The 19048-nt window shown below is 49.3% G+C and overlaps 1 protein-coding gene across 2 annotated transcripts in view; it reads right to left on the bottom strand.

Annotated features, from left to right (window-relative positions):
- LOC146822515 (uncharacterized) overlaps nt 1–19048 on the bottom strand; it is an 80440-nt gene that overhangs the window by 8590 nt on the left and 52802 nt on the right. For both annotated transcript variants that reach the window (XM_085613635.1, XM_085613634.1), the window contains exon 4: nt 18214–18283. In XM_085613635.1, the coding sequence (XP_085469761.1) occupies nt 18214–18283 (70 nt within the window). The remainder of the gene's footprint in view (nt 1–18213; nt 18284–19048) is intronic.

Raw genomic sequence — 19048 nt, 5'->3', positions numbered from 1 at the left:
ATCCTGTCTGCTGAAATATAAGTCTCATGAGATATAATGGCATTTTTATTTTGGCGGACAGGATATGTATCTCTATTTTGACAGAGAAACCTGTCCACCAAGAAGTAAATCAGCCCCGAGTCTGCTGAGTCAGAAGACCCTCCGGTTCTGGGGAGCCGAGGACTCTTGCCGCAGCTACTCTGTCCATAGAAGCCGGTTCCTGCTCTGAATGGAGGGTCTCTGATGGCCAGGAAACGTCTCCGTTGCTGCCCTCCTGTGTGGCAATAAACACTTGTTTCCAGAAGGAATCTGAAACAACATCCTCATCAGCATCAGGACAGCTCTTACGTGCCGGCAGTTCAGACAAAGGGCCTGACTGAGATCGCGGCAGACCCGTTACTCTGTCACAATGCTGACGGCTACCCCGTCCACCAAAATATAAATCCCATAGGACATAATGGGATTTACAGAACGGGGCTGGGATATTCATAACTGTTGTGACGGAGTAGCCCGTCCGCCGAGATCTAAATCAGTCCAAAAACTGGAGATTGAGCGCCCCTCGTCTGTGCAGAGCATCGTCGTCACCTTGCCTCCCAGCCGCACACTTCCCTGCCTCGCTGTTCAAACTCTAAATGTAGCCTGGGCTCTCTCCCATCTATTCTGCGCCCGCTGCGTCCCACCGAGCTGTGTGCTGTGCATACAACATACTTAAGGCCATGATTACAGGAAGTGCGGAAATGGGTGAGGATTGTCACTCCTGGTAAATGCTACTATCCCAGAATGAAGTACTTACCGGGTGTGCAAATACCCCCTCTAGAGATCTAACAGTTTGTACATGAGTCATAACATGCAGTTACAATATTTAACACGACAAATTCAGCATATTGTGCCTTTTTTCAGGAATATTGTCACAGCAAATTTTGCAAGGTTTGACCTGCTGGAAAAACTGCGAGGGTCTGATAATTATCACACAACTTGTAATTGCAATCTCTGTGCAAACTCTTAGTTACACAGGGATCTGAATATAGTCCTGAGCCTGTAATGAGAATGCTACTGGAATCTGCCCGTGGGAGGGTATCTGAAGCATCACACAGCAGGGAGGGGCACAGACTCTGCAGGGGGCAGCGACATAGCTGGGCTGTGGATACTTTAACTAGGCCTTGCCTCGGAGAGGTATACGGATTTTACTGAACTCGATAAAGTTCGATACCCTCGGCTTCGGCTAAATGCGGCTTATCATAGGTTTTGCCCTGAAAACGGGCATAAGATGTAGATTTTAGTGTTTATTGCCCCCCAATCTGCCTGTCATTGTTTTTATCAGGTATGTTTCATCAATTAAATTCCAGCAGGTTGCCCAGCAGAAGATTAATGGGGGGTGGGAACTTTATTGTATTCATTAATTATTTTAATTATGTGTTAATTACGGTACGTGATAAACATAATACTACTTATACTTGTGCACATACAGGTGTTTGCACAGGTATTATTGTATTATTATAACAGCACAAATAAAGCGCATTGCTACTCCAAGGAGTGTCCCGGCGCGTTCCCTCCTAGGCGGTTAGGGAGAGCAGGACAGTTTATTTAAAGCGCCAGGTTTTCAGTTTCTTTCTAAATATCCCGGAAACTGAAAACCTGTTTCCGGGACTAAATAATCCCGGATCACTCACAGCTCGTCAGTCAGTCGGTAGCTGATTCCGGGCCACCGGACTCAAGTGGGCTAGTGATCTGCCGCCAGCTCTCTGTCTGAAGGTCCTAGGAGTGCAAGCCAGTAGCTCATTAGAGGATCGCAAATGCCTGGACGCACACAGCAGCTGCATCTTGAGCTCAAGTAGGAAGGACCCTTACCGTATAAGGCAGAATGTACCATCACCAAAGATTTTAACTTTACCCTTTTTTTCACTGGCAGCCAGTGAAGGACCCAGAGATGCAGAGTGACATTGGCCCTCTTAGAGACGTTGAGTAGCAACCTGGCCGCCGCATTCTGGATCACCTGGAGTTTATCGAGGAGATGACCTGGCAAGCTGGCACACAACACGTTGGCATAATCCATGCATGATGTAATCAGGGCTTGAATTGCTGTTTTCCTAGCGTGCAGAAGCAGTGGTAACAATCCCTTTAGTGCTTCCAAGAGCCCAAAACATGTTCCCGACAGCCTTTTGATTTGAGGCCCAAAGGGCAGCTTGTCGTCAAACCATATCCCTAAGTTTTTACCGGTCCTCCCTGAGTCGTCGGCGTGGGAGACTCATCTGGCGAAAAAGAGCACCAGAACTGCGAGGGGAAGTTCCCAAAGAGAAGAATTTCAGTCTTGACCTCATTACATTTCAATTGGGCCTTCGCTAACCAGTGAAAAACTGCGGTGAGCCAAGCTTTCACATGCTCACAATTTGCTTCACTCCCCTTGCTGCAGGAAAAGAGCAGCTGTGTATCGTCTGCATACGAGATGACTTTGGCCCGAGTTTGTCTGCTGTCTGAATTAGTGGAGACATGTATATATTAAACAACAAGGGGCTCAGTGCCGAGCCATGAGACACCCCAGTATCCAATTTTTGGGGTGCAGATGAGAAGGGTGGAATCCAAATTTGTTGGATTCTATCTTCCAGATAGGATTTAAGCCAATTCCAGGCTAAACCGTCCAGCCCAATTTCCCGTAGACGGTCTAGGAGCAACTTATGCGGAACTGTGTCGAATGCGGCCGATAAATCCAATAAACCCAGTGCCGCCCTGCCCCCATTATCTAGAGTGCCCCAATTGGCTTCAGATACTTCAGTCAGCGCCGTTTCAGTGCTTAAAGCCCGACTCAGGCGGGTGAAGGAGCCCATTATTCGGGTATCACACTTGTTGGGACTCAAGGCCTGGTAAAAGGAGCCAAGCCCTGCACTCTGACCTCTGTGGCACTGTGGGACAGCTGGTTTGGTTTGCACACAAGGAAACAGATAAAACAGAGAAAGAAGGAAGTGTGGTTGCATTTAGTAATCTTTAACCACAGATGAGAACAGCCTCTTGGGTAAACTGCACATCTACTACTTCCAGTTTTACATCAATATGCATGACATGGTTCACAACACTGAGAAGGGCCTAGTGGGACATTTGGGCCAGACTGTCCCAGGGCAGTGCGAGGTATCGTGCTCTAATTCTAATAACTGACTCAGGTGTCCTGGGGAGCCTGTACTTCTGACCCCCAAACTGGGAACCTAGGCCCCCCTTTAACACTTAATTAGCAGGGTAGCGAGGCAGAGTAGTCCACGGCTTCCTCGGGTGAAGTGTTGGGGGCTGGAGGCTCAGAACTCAGTAACGCAACAAACCAAACTTAATACATCTCTGTCCAGCCGCTGGTTTTACTTTTAACAAGTAACGATACTTTATTACAAACACAACTGAATACTACACACAAATTAACAAATGTATATAGACTGGCAGGTACAATGTCCTTTAAGGGTGTCACAACCTGCAGGGGCTCAAAATTAACAATGGTCACACAAGTCAAGGAAACTCCTAAACAGACCCTGGAATCCTTCTGGAACAGACACCGTCAACGTTTGTGCACCAGCAGCCAAACCCAGACCCTATAAACATTGTAAAAACAACAGTTGATGGACAGAATGCAGAACAATGTCATACATTCACCCCAGTACAGAGATCTGGGCCTAAATCCATCTTTTTTTGCTCACCATGCCATTCCAGTTTGAACCCAGCCATATGCAAATCAGTCTTGACCCTGTGCCTCATGGGAACAGTCCAGCCCGAACTGCCAAGCCAGGTCCTCCCTGGACTGGAAACAAGCATCCTAGGACCGGTTTCAGGCTTTCAGCCCTCATCAGCCAGGATAGCTTGATTCCAGTGGCATGGAGAGCACGGGACTCACGTCTGAGCATACCCGTCCCACTCGGGGTGACAAATGCAAAAAACAACAGTTGATAGACAGAATGCAGAACAATGTCATACATTCATCCCAGTACAGAGATCTGGGCCTAAATCCATCGTTTTTTGCTCACCATGCCATTCCAGTTTGAACCCAGCCATATGCAAATCAGTCTTGACCCTGAAGACAAGGGAAGGGAAGACATGGCTTGGCAGTTCGGTCTGGACTGTTCCCATGAGGCACAGGGTCAAGACTGATTTGCATATGACCATGTCTGAACTGGGGTGGCCTGGTGAGCAAAATAACGATGGATTAAACCCAGATCTGTGACTGGGGGTGAATGTTTTGCCAATGTGCAACATTCCGTCCATCATCTTGTGTATTTTCCTATAAACATTGTGTCACCATATAATTCACAGGAGAACGTAAGCCCCCCTCCCCCCATAATAAAACCTAAAGTTATTTGAAAAGCACTGAAGGGGGGAGTCAGAAATGTGCATTGATTTTAACTTTCCGTTTCTGTCACAATAACATATTAACTAGTGAACACTTACATGACTGAGGTGGTTTACTCCTACCTTCACCGGGGCTGTCTGGCCACAACAGAGGACCGAAGCACAAGTGTTGGTTGTGTGGTCGCTCATATCCCTTCAGCCCCCTCCAGGGGTAACAGCTTCTGCGGCCCAGCAGACTCAAGGGGCTCCTGTCCTGGCACTGCCACTGATGTATGCACATTTCTGAGCAGGCCATCAGGGCCCCCAGGGTCCCTGCCCGGTGGCTGTTGTTTTCTTGGGCCTTTGATGCAGCTCTGGCCGGTAAATATTTCCATTTCGCTCTTCCCTGCAGTGCATTTCCTGTTTCCTTTCGGAGCGGGTGTCTCTCTCCCTATTCCCTGTGGTGCATTTCCTGTTTCTCTCTTTTCAGAGTGGGTGTCTCTCTCCCTCTTCCCTGCAGTGCATTTCCCGTTTCTCTCTTTCCGGAGCGGGTGTCTCTCTCCCTCTTCCCTGTGGTGCATTTCCTGTTTCTCTATTTTTGGAGTGAGTGTCTCTCTCCCTCTTCCCTGTGGTGCATTTCTTGTTTCTCTATTTTCGGAGTGTGTGTCTCTCTCCCTCTTCCCTGTGGTGCATTTCCTGTTTCCTTTCGGAGCGGGTGTCTCTCTCCCTATTCCCTGTGGTGCATTTCCTGTTTCTCTCTTTTCAGAGTGGGTGTCTCTCTCCCTCTTCCCTGCAGTGCATTTCCCGTTTCTCTCTTTCCGGAGCAGGTGTCTCTCTCCCTCTTCCCTGTGGTGCATTTCCTGTTTCTCTATTTTTGGAGTGAGTGTCTCTCTCCCTCTTCCCTGTGGTGCATTTCTTGTTTCTCTATTTTCGGAGTGTGTGTCTCTCTCCCTCTTCCCTGTGGTGCATTTCCTGTTTCTCTCTTTTCAGAGTGGGTGTCTCTCTCCCTCTTCCCTGCAGTGCATTTCCCGTTTTTCTCTTTCCGGAGCGGGTGTCTCTCTCCCTCTTCCCTGTGGTGCATTTCCTGTTTCTCTATTTTTGGAGTGAGTGTCTCTCTCCCTCTTCCCTGTGGTGCATTTCCTGTTTCTCTATTTTCGGAGTGAGTGTCTCTCTCCCTCTTCCCTGTGGTGCATTTCCTGTTTCTCTATTTTTGGAGTGAGTGTCTCTCTCCCTCTTCCCTGTGGTGCATTTCCTGTTTCTCTCTTTTCAGAGCGGGTGTCTCTCTCCCTCTTCCCTACGGTGCATTTCCTGTTTCTCTCTTTTCGGAGTGAGTGTCTCTCTCCCTCTTCCCTGTGGTGCATTTCCTGTTTCTCTATTTTCGGAGTGAGTGTCTCTCTCCCTCTTCCCTGTGGTGCATTTCCTGTTTCTCTATTTTTGGAGTGAGTGTCTCTCTCCCTCTTCCCTGTGGTGCATTTCCTGTTTCTCTATTTTTGGAGTGAGTGTCTCTCTCCCTCTTCCCTGTGGTGCATTTCTTGTTTCTCTATTTTCGGAGTGAGTGTCTCTCTCCCTCTTCCCTGCAGTGCATTTCCTGTTTCTCTCTTTTCAGAGTGGGTGTCTCTCTCCCTCTTCCCTGCAGTGCATTTCCCGTTTTTCTCTTTCCGGAGCGGGTGTCTCTCTCCCTCTTCCCTGTGGTGCATTTCCTGTTTCTCTCTTTTCAGAGCGGGTGTCTCTCTCCCTCTTCCCTACGGTGCATTTCCTGTTTCTCTCTTTTCGGAGTGAGTGTCTCTCTCCCTCTTCCCTGTGGTGCATTTCCTGTTTCTCTATTTTCGGAGTGAGTGTCTCTCTCCCTCTTCCCTGTGGTGCATTTCCTGTTTCTCTCCTTTCGGAGCCGATGTCTCTCTCCCTCTTGAGACACTTGCATCCTTTCTGCAGCAATCACGTGAGTGTGCCAGCAGACTGCAGTAAGCCATTCCCCGGAAGTAAAGCCCCACACCCAGAGGATATAAAGAGGGGCCATGTGTGTCATTCGCTGGCCCTGAGCCTGGTGCCTATCTGTGCACGTACCGGCCGCTCTGCCCACCCTGTTCAGGGTGGGAGGGGAGGGAGTCAGCTTCCTGTCTCCTGCCTGCTGCCTGCTGAGGAGCCCCTGCACAGTGGCCTTGGCGCTGGAGCAAGGTGCCACAACCACTCACCAGAGCTTGTGTTCTGCAGCTCCCTGGGTCACCATAAAGCAGGCCTAAGGGCTCCCCTGGCCGCAGGCTGCAGGGAGCTTGGCCCCACCTCAGTAAGAGTGTGTGCACTCTTTATTGGCTGCACCCACGGAGCACCCAGCAGGCTGATGGATTACTGGCTGAATGTGGTTAGGATTCGCTCAGCCCAAAAGCCTCCGTGGACTCACTGGCTATTGCAGAACTCTGGCCCCACTGGCCCTTTCTGAGGAGAGGTTTCTGTTTCTCGCTCCTACCACCCACAGCATTGTTTCCGGGCCGCCTGACCTTTACATTATGCTGATTTTTCTTTGATGGTCAATGTTTTCTCACAGCTTCTGGGTTCTGCTGTTTACCCCTAGCTATAGAGAACTACCCTCATGTCCTAGCTCCTGGCAGCCTCCTTAGCTCGGGTTCTTCTTGCTGCCGCACCCAGTGGACCTCAACGCTAACTACACTCCCTGGCTGCACTCCCCCAGCTCTAGAGCCTCTTGGCTACTGGCAGGGCACCGGCCTGTCCAGCCGAAGTCAGCTAGAAGCCTCCAGGGGCACCCACCACAGGACCAGTCCACAGAAGACTAAGGGAACCCTCTCCTCCTGGATCTCCAGAAATATAACCCTCTACTGCCCCCCAGAGGGAGGGGTGAAACAGCACGGCTGGCTGTGAAGATAGAGTTCAACAGAATCCAAGAAGTGCGAGTGCAAATTGTGCCCCTCCACCCCACTCCAGGCGGAAAGAAATGCAAGTACAAAGTGGGCCCCTCCACCCAACTCCAGGCGGAAAGGAGTGTGAGTACAAAGTGGGTCCCTCCACCCCACTCCAGGCATGAAGAAGTGAAAGTACAAAGTGGGTCCCTCCACCCAACTCCAGGCGGAAAGGAGTGCAACTACAAAATGGGCCCTCCACCCAACTCCAGGCGGAAAGAAGTGTGAGTACAAAGTGGGTCCCTCCACCCCACTCCAGGCATGAAGAAGTGAAAGTACAAAGTGGGTCCCTCCACCCCACTCCAGGCATGAAGATGTGCAAGTACAAAGTGGGCCCCTCCACCCAACTCCAGGCGGGAAGAAGTGCGAGTACAAAGTGGGCCCCTCCACCCAACTCCATGCGGGAAGAAGTGCGAGTACAAAGTGAGCCCCTCCACCCAACTCCAGGCGGGAAAAAGTGCGGGTGCAAAGTGGGCCCCTCCACCCCACTCCAGGAGAGAAGTGCAAGTACAAAGTGGGAAGTGGGGAACTCTCTCTGTCTGGGCAGTCCACTCTCTGTAACATAAAATCACAAAATCAAGAGCATCTACGACAACTTTGATGACGACAACCAACACACAGAACCCCCACCAACCACCACCAACAGCCTGTAGCCAGCGATTGACAACCGGACAGCCCTCACCACCGAAGACACACTGAAGACAATGAAGTCAATCCACTCCAGGACCCCACAGACTCCTGCCCCCACCACATCTTCAACAGAGCCGCCAACGCCATTGCACCCATGCTCCGCCACACCATCAACCGCTCCCTGGCGACCGCCTCGTTCCCCGACGACTGTAAACACGCTGAGGTCAACCCCCTCCTGAAGAAACCCTCGGCGGACCCCACCGACCTAAAAAATCATAGGCCCATCTCCCTGCTCCCGTTCCTTGCGAAAGTCATCGAGAAAGCCATCAACAGCCAACTCGCCCCATTCATCGAAGAGCACAACATCCTCGACTCCTCCCAATCCGGCTTCAGAAAAAACCACAGCACAGAAACCGCCCTCCTCGCCGCAACAGACGACATCCGCACCCTACTGGACAAAGGAGAAACAGTAGCCCTCATCCTCCTTGACCTCTCAGCGGCGTTCGACACAGTCTCCCACTGCATCCTTATACGCAGATTTCACAACGCAGGGATCCAGGACAAGGCCCTCGACTGGATCCGCACCTTCTTCTCTGGCAGAACGCAGCGGGTCAGACTCCCCCGTTTCCTCTCGTACCCTACACCAACCACCTCCGGAGTCCCTCAGGGGTCCTCCCTCAGCCCTACGCTCTTCAACGTCTACATGGCTCCGCTCTCCCCCATCGTCAGAACCTACGGACTCAACATTGTGTCATACGCAGACGACACCCAACTCATCCTCTCCCTATCCAACGAACCCAACACTGCCAGACACAACTTTTGAGAAGGCATGGAAGCCGTCGTCAAATGGATGAAAAACAGGTGCCTACAACTAAACACTAACAAGATGGAAGTACTCATCATGGGCCCAAACCCCGACCCCTGGAACGACACCTGGTGGCCCCTCGCCCTCGGAAACACACCCACCCTCACGGACCACGCATGCAACCTGGGAATCATCCTGGACTCCGAGCTCAAAATGGACCGTCAGATCAACTCCGTCTCGTCCTCCTGCTTCCACACCCTCCGCCTCCTACGTTAGACCTCCAAATGCATCCCCCTCGAAGACAGAAAGACCATCACTCACACCCTGGTCACCAGCAGACTCAACTACGGCAATGCACTCTACGTCGGAATTAACAAAAACCTTGCACGCAAGCTACAGAACATCCAGAACGCCGCCACAAGATTGGTCCTCAACCTGCCAAGACACTGCCACGTCTCCCAGCACCTGCGCACACTCCACTGGCTCCCCATCGAGGCAAGAGTCACCTTCAAGATGCTCACCCACGCATACAAGGCCCTCCATGACACCGGACCAGCATACCTGAACAGCGCACTCAAATTCCACACACCCTAAAGGACCCTACAATCAGCCCAGCTCTCCTATGCCGTGGTCCCTCACACCAGAAGAACCAGATTGGGAGGTCTCTCCTCCTTCCTCGCGGACAAAGCCTGGAACACCCTTCCGCTCCACCTCAGGAAGACAACATCGCTTCCCATCTTCGCAAGAAACCTCAAAACCTGGCTCTTCGACGGAACCCCTCCTTGATGGACTGGAACCTGCACCCCCCCCCTACCTCCAGTGCCTTGAGACCCTTATGGGTGAGTAGTCGCGCTTAACAAATGCCTGATTGATTGATTGAGTGATTGAGGTTATACCAAATGCTGTGGTATGAATCCTTTTGGGTATCCCTACATTTCAAATGGCCTCCCAGGCACTTGTCACTCTACATTGGCTGCCCATAAGCAAGAGGATGCAATTTAAAGCGCTGTGCATGGTTCACTGTGCGATACACAAGGAAGGGCCTCATATCCTTCATCAGCTCTTTTTGAACCTAAGGAGAGCTAAGATCTAGTAACCAGAGTCTCCTCTCCATTCCCAGGGAGAGAAAAGTCTGACGCGGCGGGCGCTCCTTCGCCTACCTTACCCCCAAACTGTGCAACGCCGTACCTTTAACCCTTAGGCAAAATGATAGTTTACTTCGCTTTAGGAAATGACTCCAAACCTATCTGTTTACATGAGATCATTGTGCTTAAGTGTAGTAGACCTCAGCACTGGAAATTCCATCTGGGTAGCCATGCGCTCAATAAATCTTATTGAATTGAATTGAATGGGAATGTGTTCATGTGTAACCCGAGCAGGGCCATTTAACCCATCTGCAGAGCATTAATGTCACTGGTGCTATGTAAAGCGCTCTGATACCTGATTCGCGCAATATAAATCTCTGCAAAAAAAAAATAATACTTTTATGTAATTTATAGAAATGAAAGTTGAAACATGCAGTCTGATTTCAGGCAGAATGAGCGGCAGCCGGTGCTCAACCACGTCCAAGGTCTCTTGACCCCTTGGCCTTACTGTTGAATGTCGGCAGAGAGCACACTCCGGACTAAAGCGAATATGGTTCTATCGAATGTCAAGTGCATGCTTCATGTTTTCACTGTTGACTGACCTTTCTCTGCTTTGGTCAGACTAAAGCAAAATAAACTCACAAATGATAGACAGAATGCTGAACAAATCAAACATTCACCCCAAGTCCCAAATCTGGATTAAATCCATTGTTTTTTTCCTCCCCATGCCATTCCACATGGAAATCAGTCTTGACCCTGTTTCTCATGAGAACAGTCCAGCACGAAATGTCAGGCCAGGTCCTCCCTAAACTGGAAACAAGCATCCTGGGACCAGTTTTGGGGTTTCACCCCTCATCAGCCAGGCTAGCTTGAATCCAGTGGCATGGAGAGCACTGGACCCACGTCTGAGCATGCCCGTCGCACTCAGGGTGACAAATGCAAAAAGAACAATTGATGGATGGAATGCTGAACAATGTCAAACATTCACCCCCAGTACAGATATCTGGGCCTAAATCCATAGTTTTGTTTGCTAACCACACCTAGTTTGGACCCAGCCCTGTGCAAATCAGTCTTGACCCTGTGCCCAGTGGGAACAGTCCAGCCCGAACTGCCAGGCCAGGTCCTCCCTGGACTGTAAACAAGCAACCTGGTACCGGTTTCAGGGTATCACCCCTCATCAGCTGTTGTAGCTTGAATCCAGTGGCATGGTGACAGATTTCCATTGGTCAGATTTAAAGCATAGAAGTGTTTTTAGTCAACTAGCCTTAATTCCTACATTTCCAAAATACTTCCACTGGATACGTATGGCTTGGAGGCAGTGGCTGGCGTGATAGGGCACAGCCCCAGTAAATGATAAAAGATCAGTACAGGTTTTCTATCATCTCTATCAGTGGAGAAAGTTATATTTCTCTATAGATTATCTATAGGAGGGAGTGCTAAAAGTCTCTGAATAAATGAAGCGGTGATGTTATAGATACATAGATTCTGCCATCTACTCTGAAGTGTGCAATGATCTTGTCCTGAGTTAAAGTGGGGGATAACAACCCAGATAAAATGATGGATTAGAATGTTTACTCTCAATGCTGCCAAGTCCCCTATGCAGATGGGACTCTGCAAAGTAAACAAAGATCCCCAACGGGAAACAACCATTACAAGGCACTCATTACAATGCACCACCTTTACAGCGCAGTCATTATAAAGCGACTGCATTTACATCGTATGTTATTACAACGCAGGCATTACATCGCATGTCACTACAACGCATGCCATTACAACGCATGCCATTACAACGCGTACCATTACAAATCATGCCATTACAAAGCATTATAAGGTAAGAAATTGAGTTTTTTAAAGTTTTAGGGTGGGTATGGGTTTGGGGGTACATGGGAATAGTAATTTGTACCACTACACTATCCAACACTTACCCTACTGTTGCACTCACTGGAGTGGGAATAGTAATTTTACCCCTACACTATCCAAAACTTACCCCACTGTTACCCTAAAAGTAATATGCGTTGTAATGGTATGTGTTGTAATGGTATGCGTTGTAATGGAATGTGTTGTAAATGTTGTTTCTAAAAATGCATTGTGATGGCATGCGTTGTAAAATCATGTGTTGTAATGGATGTTGCGATGTAAAAACCGTGTTGTAAAAGCATGCGTGGTAAATGTTTGCATTGTAACATATCCTATTCATCCCAACATCTGTGCCTCCCATATACTATTGGTGTCACCTACTGGCTGAGCTCACAGCAGCATCACTGCTCGTTTTAGGCAGGGGGCGCTGTCTTTCGACCAGAAGGCCATGCGCAGTCCAGTACGTATATAAAGCGCAGTAAACATGACTTCTAGCTGGTCTTCCACCAAAGAGTTACTGAACCAACAGTGAATATGTGAACTAAAGGACCTTGCAGCAGAGGGAAGGACTAGAGGTGGCCAGGGTGAATGGCACATGAGAACAGGAGCATGGAATAAGGCAAGGCAGGGCTGGAGACCGCGTAGGGTCATGAACAGACATCTTATTTGCATTTCTATAGTGATGGCTGCGCACAGTGGTTGCATTACTCCGCATCAGGTGCATGTGGTCACTGGTTGCATAAATACTCATTCACGATATTTGATCTGAAAGCGACTGGTGTCTTCATACTTTGACTTGATGGTGAAACTACCATTTGTGCCTTGTAATTTGCACTTTTCAAATTGAACATGACATATCCTGTCACTCTGAGCTCGTCTTGCATTATTTGCCAGCAGCAAGCTGCACTGTGGGAGTTGTACCCAGACACAAATATGTAGGAGTGTGTACAAATGACTCCAATCGCTTTTTAAATCGCCTTTAGAAGGTAAAGAGACCTCTCAATGCATTGGTCTGTTGCGGTGCTGGTCACATTTTTCTTCCGCCCCACACCGCATATGGCATGGGCAATGGGCCAGCCCACTGCAGCCTTTATTTCCTTTCTGCAAATAACAGAATGTGCCCCAGTACATTGTTATCACCCACACAGAAACTAATCCCCTTCAGTGCCAGGACTTGTGGGTCAATGTGTCCCTTTTAAAATATTGTTTTTTTTAAAAAAAAATCTCAGCTTTTTTTTAAAGTGTGCAAGGGCCCAGCAGCTCACCCGGTAGTGCTTGTGAGCCTTTAGCCCTCTATTCAGTGCAATAGCACCCCATCATTAAAACCAATCAAAGGTGCTTCTCCTCTGTGTGAAGAGTGGGCTGCAGCGTGTGCTGCCCGCCCCGACACTTGCGATGTGGTGGTGATATCCGCTGAAGACCCATCTACAAAGTGTTGCACCAAAACCAAAAGCTTTAAGATTTTCTATTAAATATGGCCAGTGTGCTTTGTCAAAGCCTTTTTCAGCACTGATTGTAGAGGGCAAAAGCAATTTCAAGTGCTATTAACTTTGGTGCATTTTAATTAATGTACATTACATGGCAGCCCAGCACCAAAGTTATTAGCATGTGCCATGCCCCATAGCCAACTCGTACAACAAGCTGGCAGTTGGGAAGTGGGGTTTGGCAGCCTGAAGCATGTTGGCTGCGCGGCCTTGCTGAAGGCCAGGTCTGGCGCCAGATCCCCCGAAGCAGTGGGGGTTGGCAGCCCGCAGCAGGTTGGATGCCCGGCCTGGGCAAATGCCAGGTCTGGCGCCAGATCCCCCGAAGCAGTGGGGGTTTGGCAGCCTGCAGCAGGTTGGATGTCCGGCCTGGGCAAAGGCCAGGTCTGGCGCCAGATCCCCGAAGCAGTGGGGGTTGGCAGCCTGTAGCAGATTGGATGCGCGGCCTGGCTGAAGGGCAGGTCTAGCACCAGCTCCCCCAAAGCAGTGTGGTTTGGCAGCCTGTAGCAGGTTGGATGCACAGCCTGGGCAAAGGCCAGGTCTGGCGCCAGATCCCCCGAAGCAGTGGGGGTTGGCAGCCTGTAGCAGGTTGGATGCGCGGCCTGGGCAAAGGCCAGGTCTGGCACCAGCTCCCCCAAAGCAGTGTGGTTTGGCAGCCTGCAGCAGGTTGGATGCCCGGCCTGGGCAAAGGCCAGGTCTGGTGCCAGATCCCCCGAAGCAGTTGGGGTTGGTAGCCTGTAGCAGGTTGGGTGCACGGCCTGGCTGAAGGGCAGGTCTAGCACCAGCTCCCCAAAGCAGTGTGGGTTGGCAGTCTGTAGCAGGTTGGATGCGCGGCCTGGGCAAAAGCCAGGTCTGGCACCAGCTCCCCCAAGGCAGTGTGGTTTGGCAGCCTGCAGCAGGTTGGATGGGCGGCCTGGCTGAAGGGCAGGTCTAGCACCAGCTCCCCCAAAGCAGTGTGGTTTGGCAGCCTATAGCAGGTTGTATGCACGGCCTGGGCAAAGGCCAGGTCTGGCGCCAGATCCCCCGAAGCAGTGGGGGTTGGCAGCCTGTAGCAGGTTGGATGCGCGGCCTGGGCAAAGGCCAGGTCTGGCGCCAGATCCCCAGAAGCAGTGTGGTTTGGCAGCCTGCAGCAGGTTGGATGCCCGGCCTGGGCAAAGGCCAGGTCTGGCGCCAGATCCCCCGAAGCAGTGGGGGTTGTCAGCCTGTAGCAGGTTGGGTGCGCGGCCTGGCTGAAGGGCAGGTCTAGCACCAGCTCCCCCAAAGCAGTGTGTGTCGGCAGCCAGGCACCAGTTGGATGCACGGCCTGGCTGAAGGCCATGTCTTGCGCCAACTCCCCCTTAGCACGGCGTTCAACCCTACAGGCACCCCACAGGTTTAGACCAACACTTGCTGTTCACAACCTTCGGGCCACAGCCACCCCAATGGGCCACGCCAGCGGAGACTGTGAGTTGCCCCTTTACTCCTGCCCTCCTTATTAGATCTTGTTGAACCCTGAGATCCAGGCACTGGGAGCAACTTATTTAGAGTTTGGCAAATATCATGCAGGTTTGTTAGCTAGTGCCACGGTTATCAGACTATGGATGTATGTATTGAACTGCACCCTTCCTCGACCCTCAATATATCAGGTGCAAGGTAAAGTTAGACTCAGGTAAACACTGAATCTGCCAGCTTTTGTACATGTCTTTTATAAGGCACCAAAGTTACTTGCATAACAAAGATTTCATTATCCTCTCCCCCTTTAAATGTAGTCCCTCTTGATGGATCTGAACAAAACTTGACAAACCAGAAGGAAACTAAACATGCTCAAGACCTGCCAAATTTCCTGCGGATTTGCGTACCAGAACCACACTTATTAGTAAAGTAGACACATTTAGTCCCCCTCTCTCTTTTAACTTTGCCCCCCTTGATGAATCAACACAAATGTGAAAATACTCAAAATGAGATGAACATGCTAAATATCTGCCAACGTTTGTGCAGGTGAGTCAAAAACACGAAAATTATAAGCAAATAATTATATATCTACATGGCTATGTCATGGACAGTATGGGTAAGTGAGTAGGTGTGTGAGTAACTCCATGGTAACGACTCAGTGTGTGAGTGTCTGTAGGGGTGTATCAGTGGATATTTCAGTGTCTCAATAAGGGAGCGAGTGGGTGTATGAGTGGCTGTTTGGGTGAGTGAGTGGATGTGAGTGTTGATCTATGAATCAGGGAGTAACTGTGTAAGTACTGGTATGGGTGTGAATGGGTTTGAGAATGGTAGTGTAGAAGTTGGTGTGGGTGTATGAAAGGTTATATGGGGGTATGAGTGGGTGCAGCAGAGATTCTGTGGATGATGTCATCAGTGATGTCATTTGAGATGTCATGAGTGATGTCATGAGTGATGTCAATGACCATGTCATGAGTAATGTAATATGTGAGGTCGTAAGCAGTGCACTGCTGGGGCACGAGTTATAGTTAACTCAGCTAATTAGTACTGATGAATTTCACTGGTTTTGTACAAGTGAAATCTGACCCTAACTATAACGTCCCTGCAACCTTTATTTTTTTTAGTGAATTTCTAAGGTTTTTTTATTTTTATTTGCTAACTATAACGTCCGTGTAACCTTTGGGTTGTTCAGTGAATTTCTAAGGTCTTTCAACTAGCAGTCGCGTTTGCAGAGTGGTGGAGAAAGGGGGCTGGGCCTCCGACCAGCTCTCAGGATTCCCACCGGGTAGGACTTACAGGAGGAACCAGGAGGGCTTCTGGGCCCCCAAGGTCCCTCAGGAATAGAGTGCACTTCATGCCCAAACCAGTAGGTGCACCACGAGTCACGTTTGCAGAGTGGTGGAGAAAAGGGCCGGGGCCTCCGGGCGAGTTGCCATTTTTTTTCTGTACATTTTTAGGAAGGGGGGCCTTGTTCTCCATCCTTCCCTGGGTTATTTTGGGCTAAGATGCCGCTCCCGGGGTGTAAAAAGCAAAAGTGTGCTCCACTTTGAGCAAGTGAGACCAAAATGCTCCCGCCATCCCATAGCAAACTGCAATGTCCCGGGGTGGGCACACCAGGACATTGCAGGAGCTGGCCCTGGGGGGTAGTGGTCTCTAAGGCCATGCAGGGCTCCAGGAGGGGGGTCGCGTAGCCCCTTCCCACCTTCTGTCGAGCCCCAGGGAGGTGGCGGTCCCCGGAGCTGCTTGAGCCCCCACACGTATTATATTTTTATATAGCCCCGGAGAGGTGGCGGTCCCCGGGGCAGCACAGCAGGAGAGCAGGTGGCCCTCACATTTTAATATATTAGTCCCGGAGAGGTGGCAGTCCCTGGGGCTACGTGAAGTGGCTGGAGCACCCCCACGCATTATAATTGTAGATAGCCCCAGGGAGGTGGCGCATGGACCCCTGCATTTTAATATATTAGCCCTGGGGAGGGGGTGGTCCCCGGAGCTGCATGGGGGGGCTGGAGCCTTTAAAATGCATATATCCCCAGGGAAGCAGTGGTCGGGTTGCGGGGGCCTGCGTGGCCCCGCATTATTATTTCAAATTGCTCTCGGGACCTGGCCCACCCGGGGCCTAATTAAAGGAAGCGCAGTAGTCTGCGCTTAATTTTTTGAAAACTTTTCAGCGGGATTTGCAGATCTAACACGACTCTCGCTGATTTTTGTAGCTGTGATTAGATCCGAATTACCACTGGAAAGGCAGTTTTTATTTTGTTAATAACTTTGGTACCATTTGGCAAACATGCACAAAACTTTCCCAAACAAGTACATCCTTTTTTCGTTCTTCATGGCATGTTTTGTGCAGATCCATCAAGCATGGGCCTAGAAATAGAAGGGGCCCCGAAAGTGATTTTTCCCATTTTAATGCCCCCATCCTTTGACGAGTCTGCAGAAAGCTTGTCATACTCACAGAAAACTAAAGATGCTAAATTTCACATGGATTCGTCAAATGATGTCACAATTATTAGCAAAGGAACACTTTTTAATGCCCACTGCCATTAAATATGTCCCTATTGGCGAATCTGTACACATTTAAAAATACAGAGAGTAACATGAACATCCTTGGCATCTGTCAGATGTTGGGCTTATTCATCAAAAGCACAGCTCTCCAATTCTCAAGGTGTAAAATTTGCCTATTCAAGCCTGGACCAGACCAGTTTTTAAACGCTAATTTCTCGAAAACAACTGAACTGTTTTACACCAAACCAAGCACCGGCATTTCCTTGAGTAAAGTTTTACTTGCAGGACATGTTTGATGCAATTCTGTACCAAGGAGCAAAGAATCCTATAGAAGTGAGAACAGGAAATGTGACTTTTGGGACTGCCCCTGTTTTTTTGGCCCACCCTTGATGGATCTTCACAAAACTTGCCAACAGGAATTCAACCTGGATTTCATTGTTTTGGAAAGTTTTGTGCAGGTTTGTTAAGCAGCGTCAAGCTAATCAGAAAACACAAAATAGAAACTAACCTAGCAATAACTACACAGACAATACCTACAACAACTCCACAGACATACCCCACACCTTAAAGCACCCCCTCGAGCATGAGTTAGCCTCTCCTGGTCGACCACACTTGTCCCCCACCTCTAGTCCTGACTGCATGGATAGGGAAGGAGTCCTAACGTTGTGAGCTCAGTGCACTGAAGAGGGACTGATGGGCTCCAAGAGCTGTAGCTGTCTTGTGGAAACAGACAGTGGGGTTAGCAGCTGAGGATGCTGAGCAGGGAGGGTGTGCTGCTCCTCTTGAGGTGTCCTTTCCTATGTTTTGCCTCTCAGTGTCACTGGCACCTCCTACCTTACGTCAAGAAAGATCACCTTGTGAGCTGGATCCATGCACTGGCCAGTACAAGTGCTTTGAAACCTCTCCTTCATATAAAAGCCACACTTGGCCTCAATAATGACATTTCTTCATTAGCATCCTCCTTTCCTCACCCTAATCTGATCATATTTGCAAAAACCACTTACTGAATTTATTTATACCGCCCCAAACCTCTAAACGTACTTTGTGGCCATGCCTAATTCGCACATGTATTCATGCTGTTTCGAAGCTGGTGGTATTTGTGGCACTTGCACAGCCGTGTCTTGAATGGACATAACCTCTTGGAAGGACATTGATGTACTTGACAAGCATATGAGATCCCAGACAGATTGGAGACAAAGATGTGGCACTCAGGGTAGAGTGGATAGCCCATCACTCACCTGCAGCCTGTTTCTCACATCAAGATTGGATTCCGCTACTTTCCATTGTCTGAGCTGTTCTGCCCCAGATCTATAACAGAAATCAGAAGTCTTATCATCCCATTCAGTAAGACTCCTTGTGTGTTTTATAAAATATCATGAAACAGCAGTGGAAGGGCGTCCTGACTAGGCGCTCAGGCAGCGTACTCCTCTTGACACACGTGTGACTACAGAGGATGTCTTCCCCCACACTTTACCATGAAGCCTGTAGATTGATATGACTCGGAGGACATCCAATCAGACCGTTTACTGATAGGAAAAATTCTCTTTTCTCACGTGGTAAGAATGCATAGCATAGCTAGGGAGTCAGAATACCCTGATGAAGACCTTTGACGATTCTGGCATATCAAAGCTCGAGAATGAAAGGTGGGAAAACCCACTTTGTGCCTCGCACTGCTCACTGTATTGGAAACTATCCAAAAGCAAAAATATCATGAATAGATCAACTGTGATCAAAACAACACTTTGGTCAATAACATAATGCAGTCATATATTTGGTTAAACACATACATATACAATTGTCAATTCTTCATTTTAACATTGATGTTGAAACAATGGCGAGGTCCATCATATTAATGATTCTTAATAGAGTGTACCGTCACAATAGAAAAAACAATACAAATAATAGAGCGATAATGCGGTTTTCTTCATGTGGTTGGTAGAAGTGCCCAATGCATTTCGGGATCTTAAATCCCTTCGTCAGGAGCCAGCCTTAAAAATGAATGTGGACATAATGAGTACTTCCTGCAGTGTGTGTTGTTATTTTGGCAGATGTTATGGTGGTGGATGTGATCCC

Source organism: Triturus cristatus, chromosome 6, assembly GCF_964204655.1.
Source record: "Triturus cristatus chromosome 6, aTriCri1.1, whole genome shotgun sequence".
In the NCBI taxonomy this organism is placed as follows: domain Eukaryota; kingdom Metazoa; phylum Chordata; class Amphibia; order Caudata; family Salamandridae; genus Triturus; species Triturus cristatus.
The sequence above is the reverse complement of the archived record's forward strand: the minus strand, read 5'-3'. Positions and strand labels throughout refer to the sequence as shown.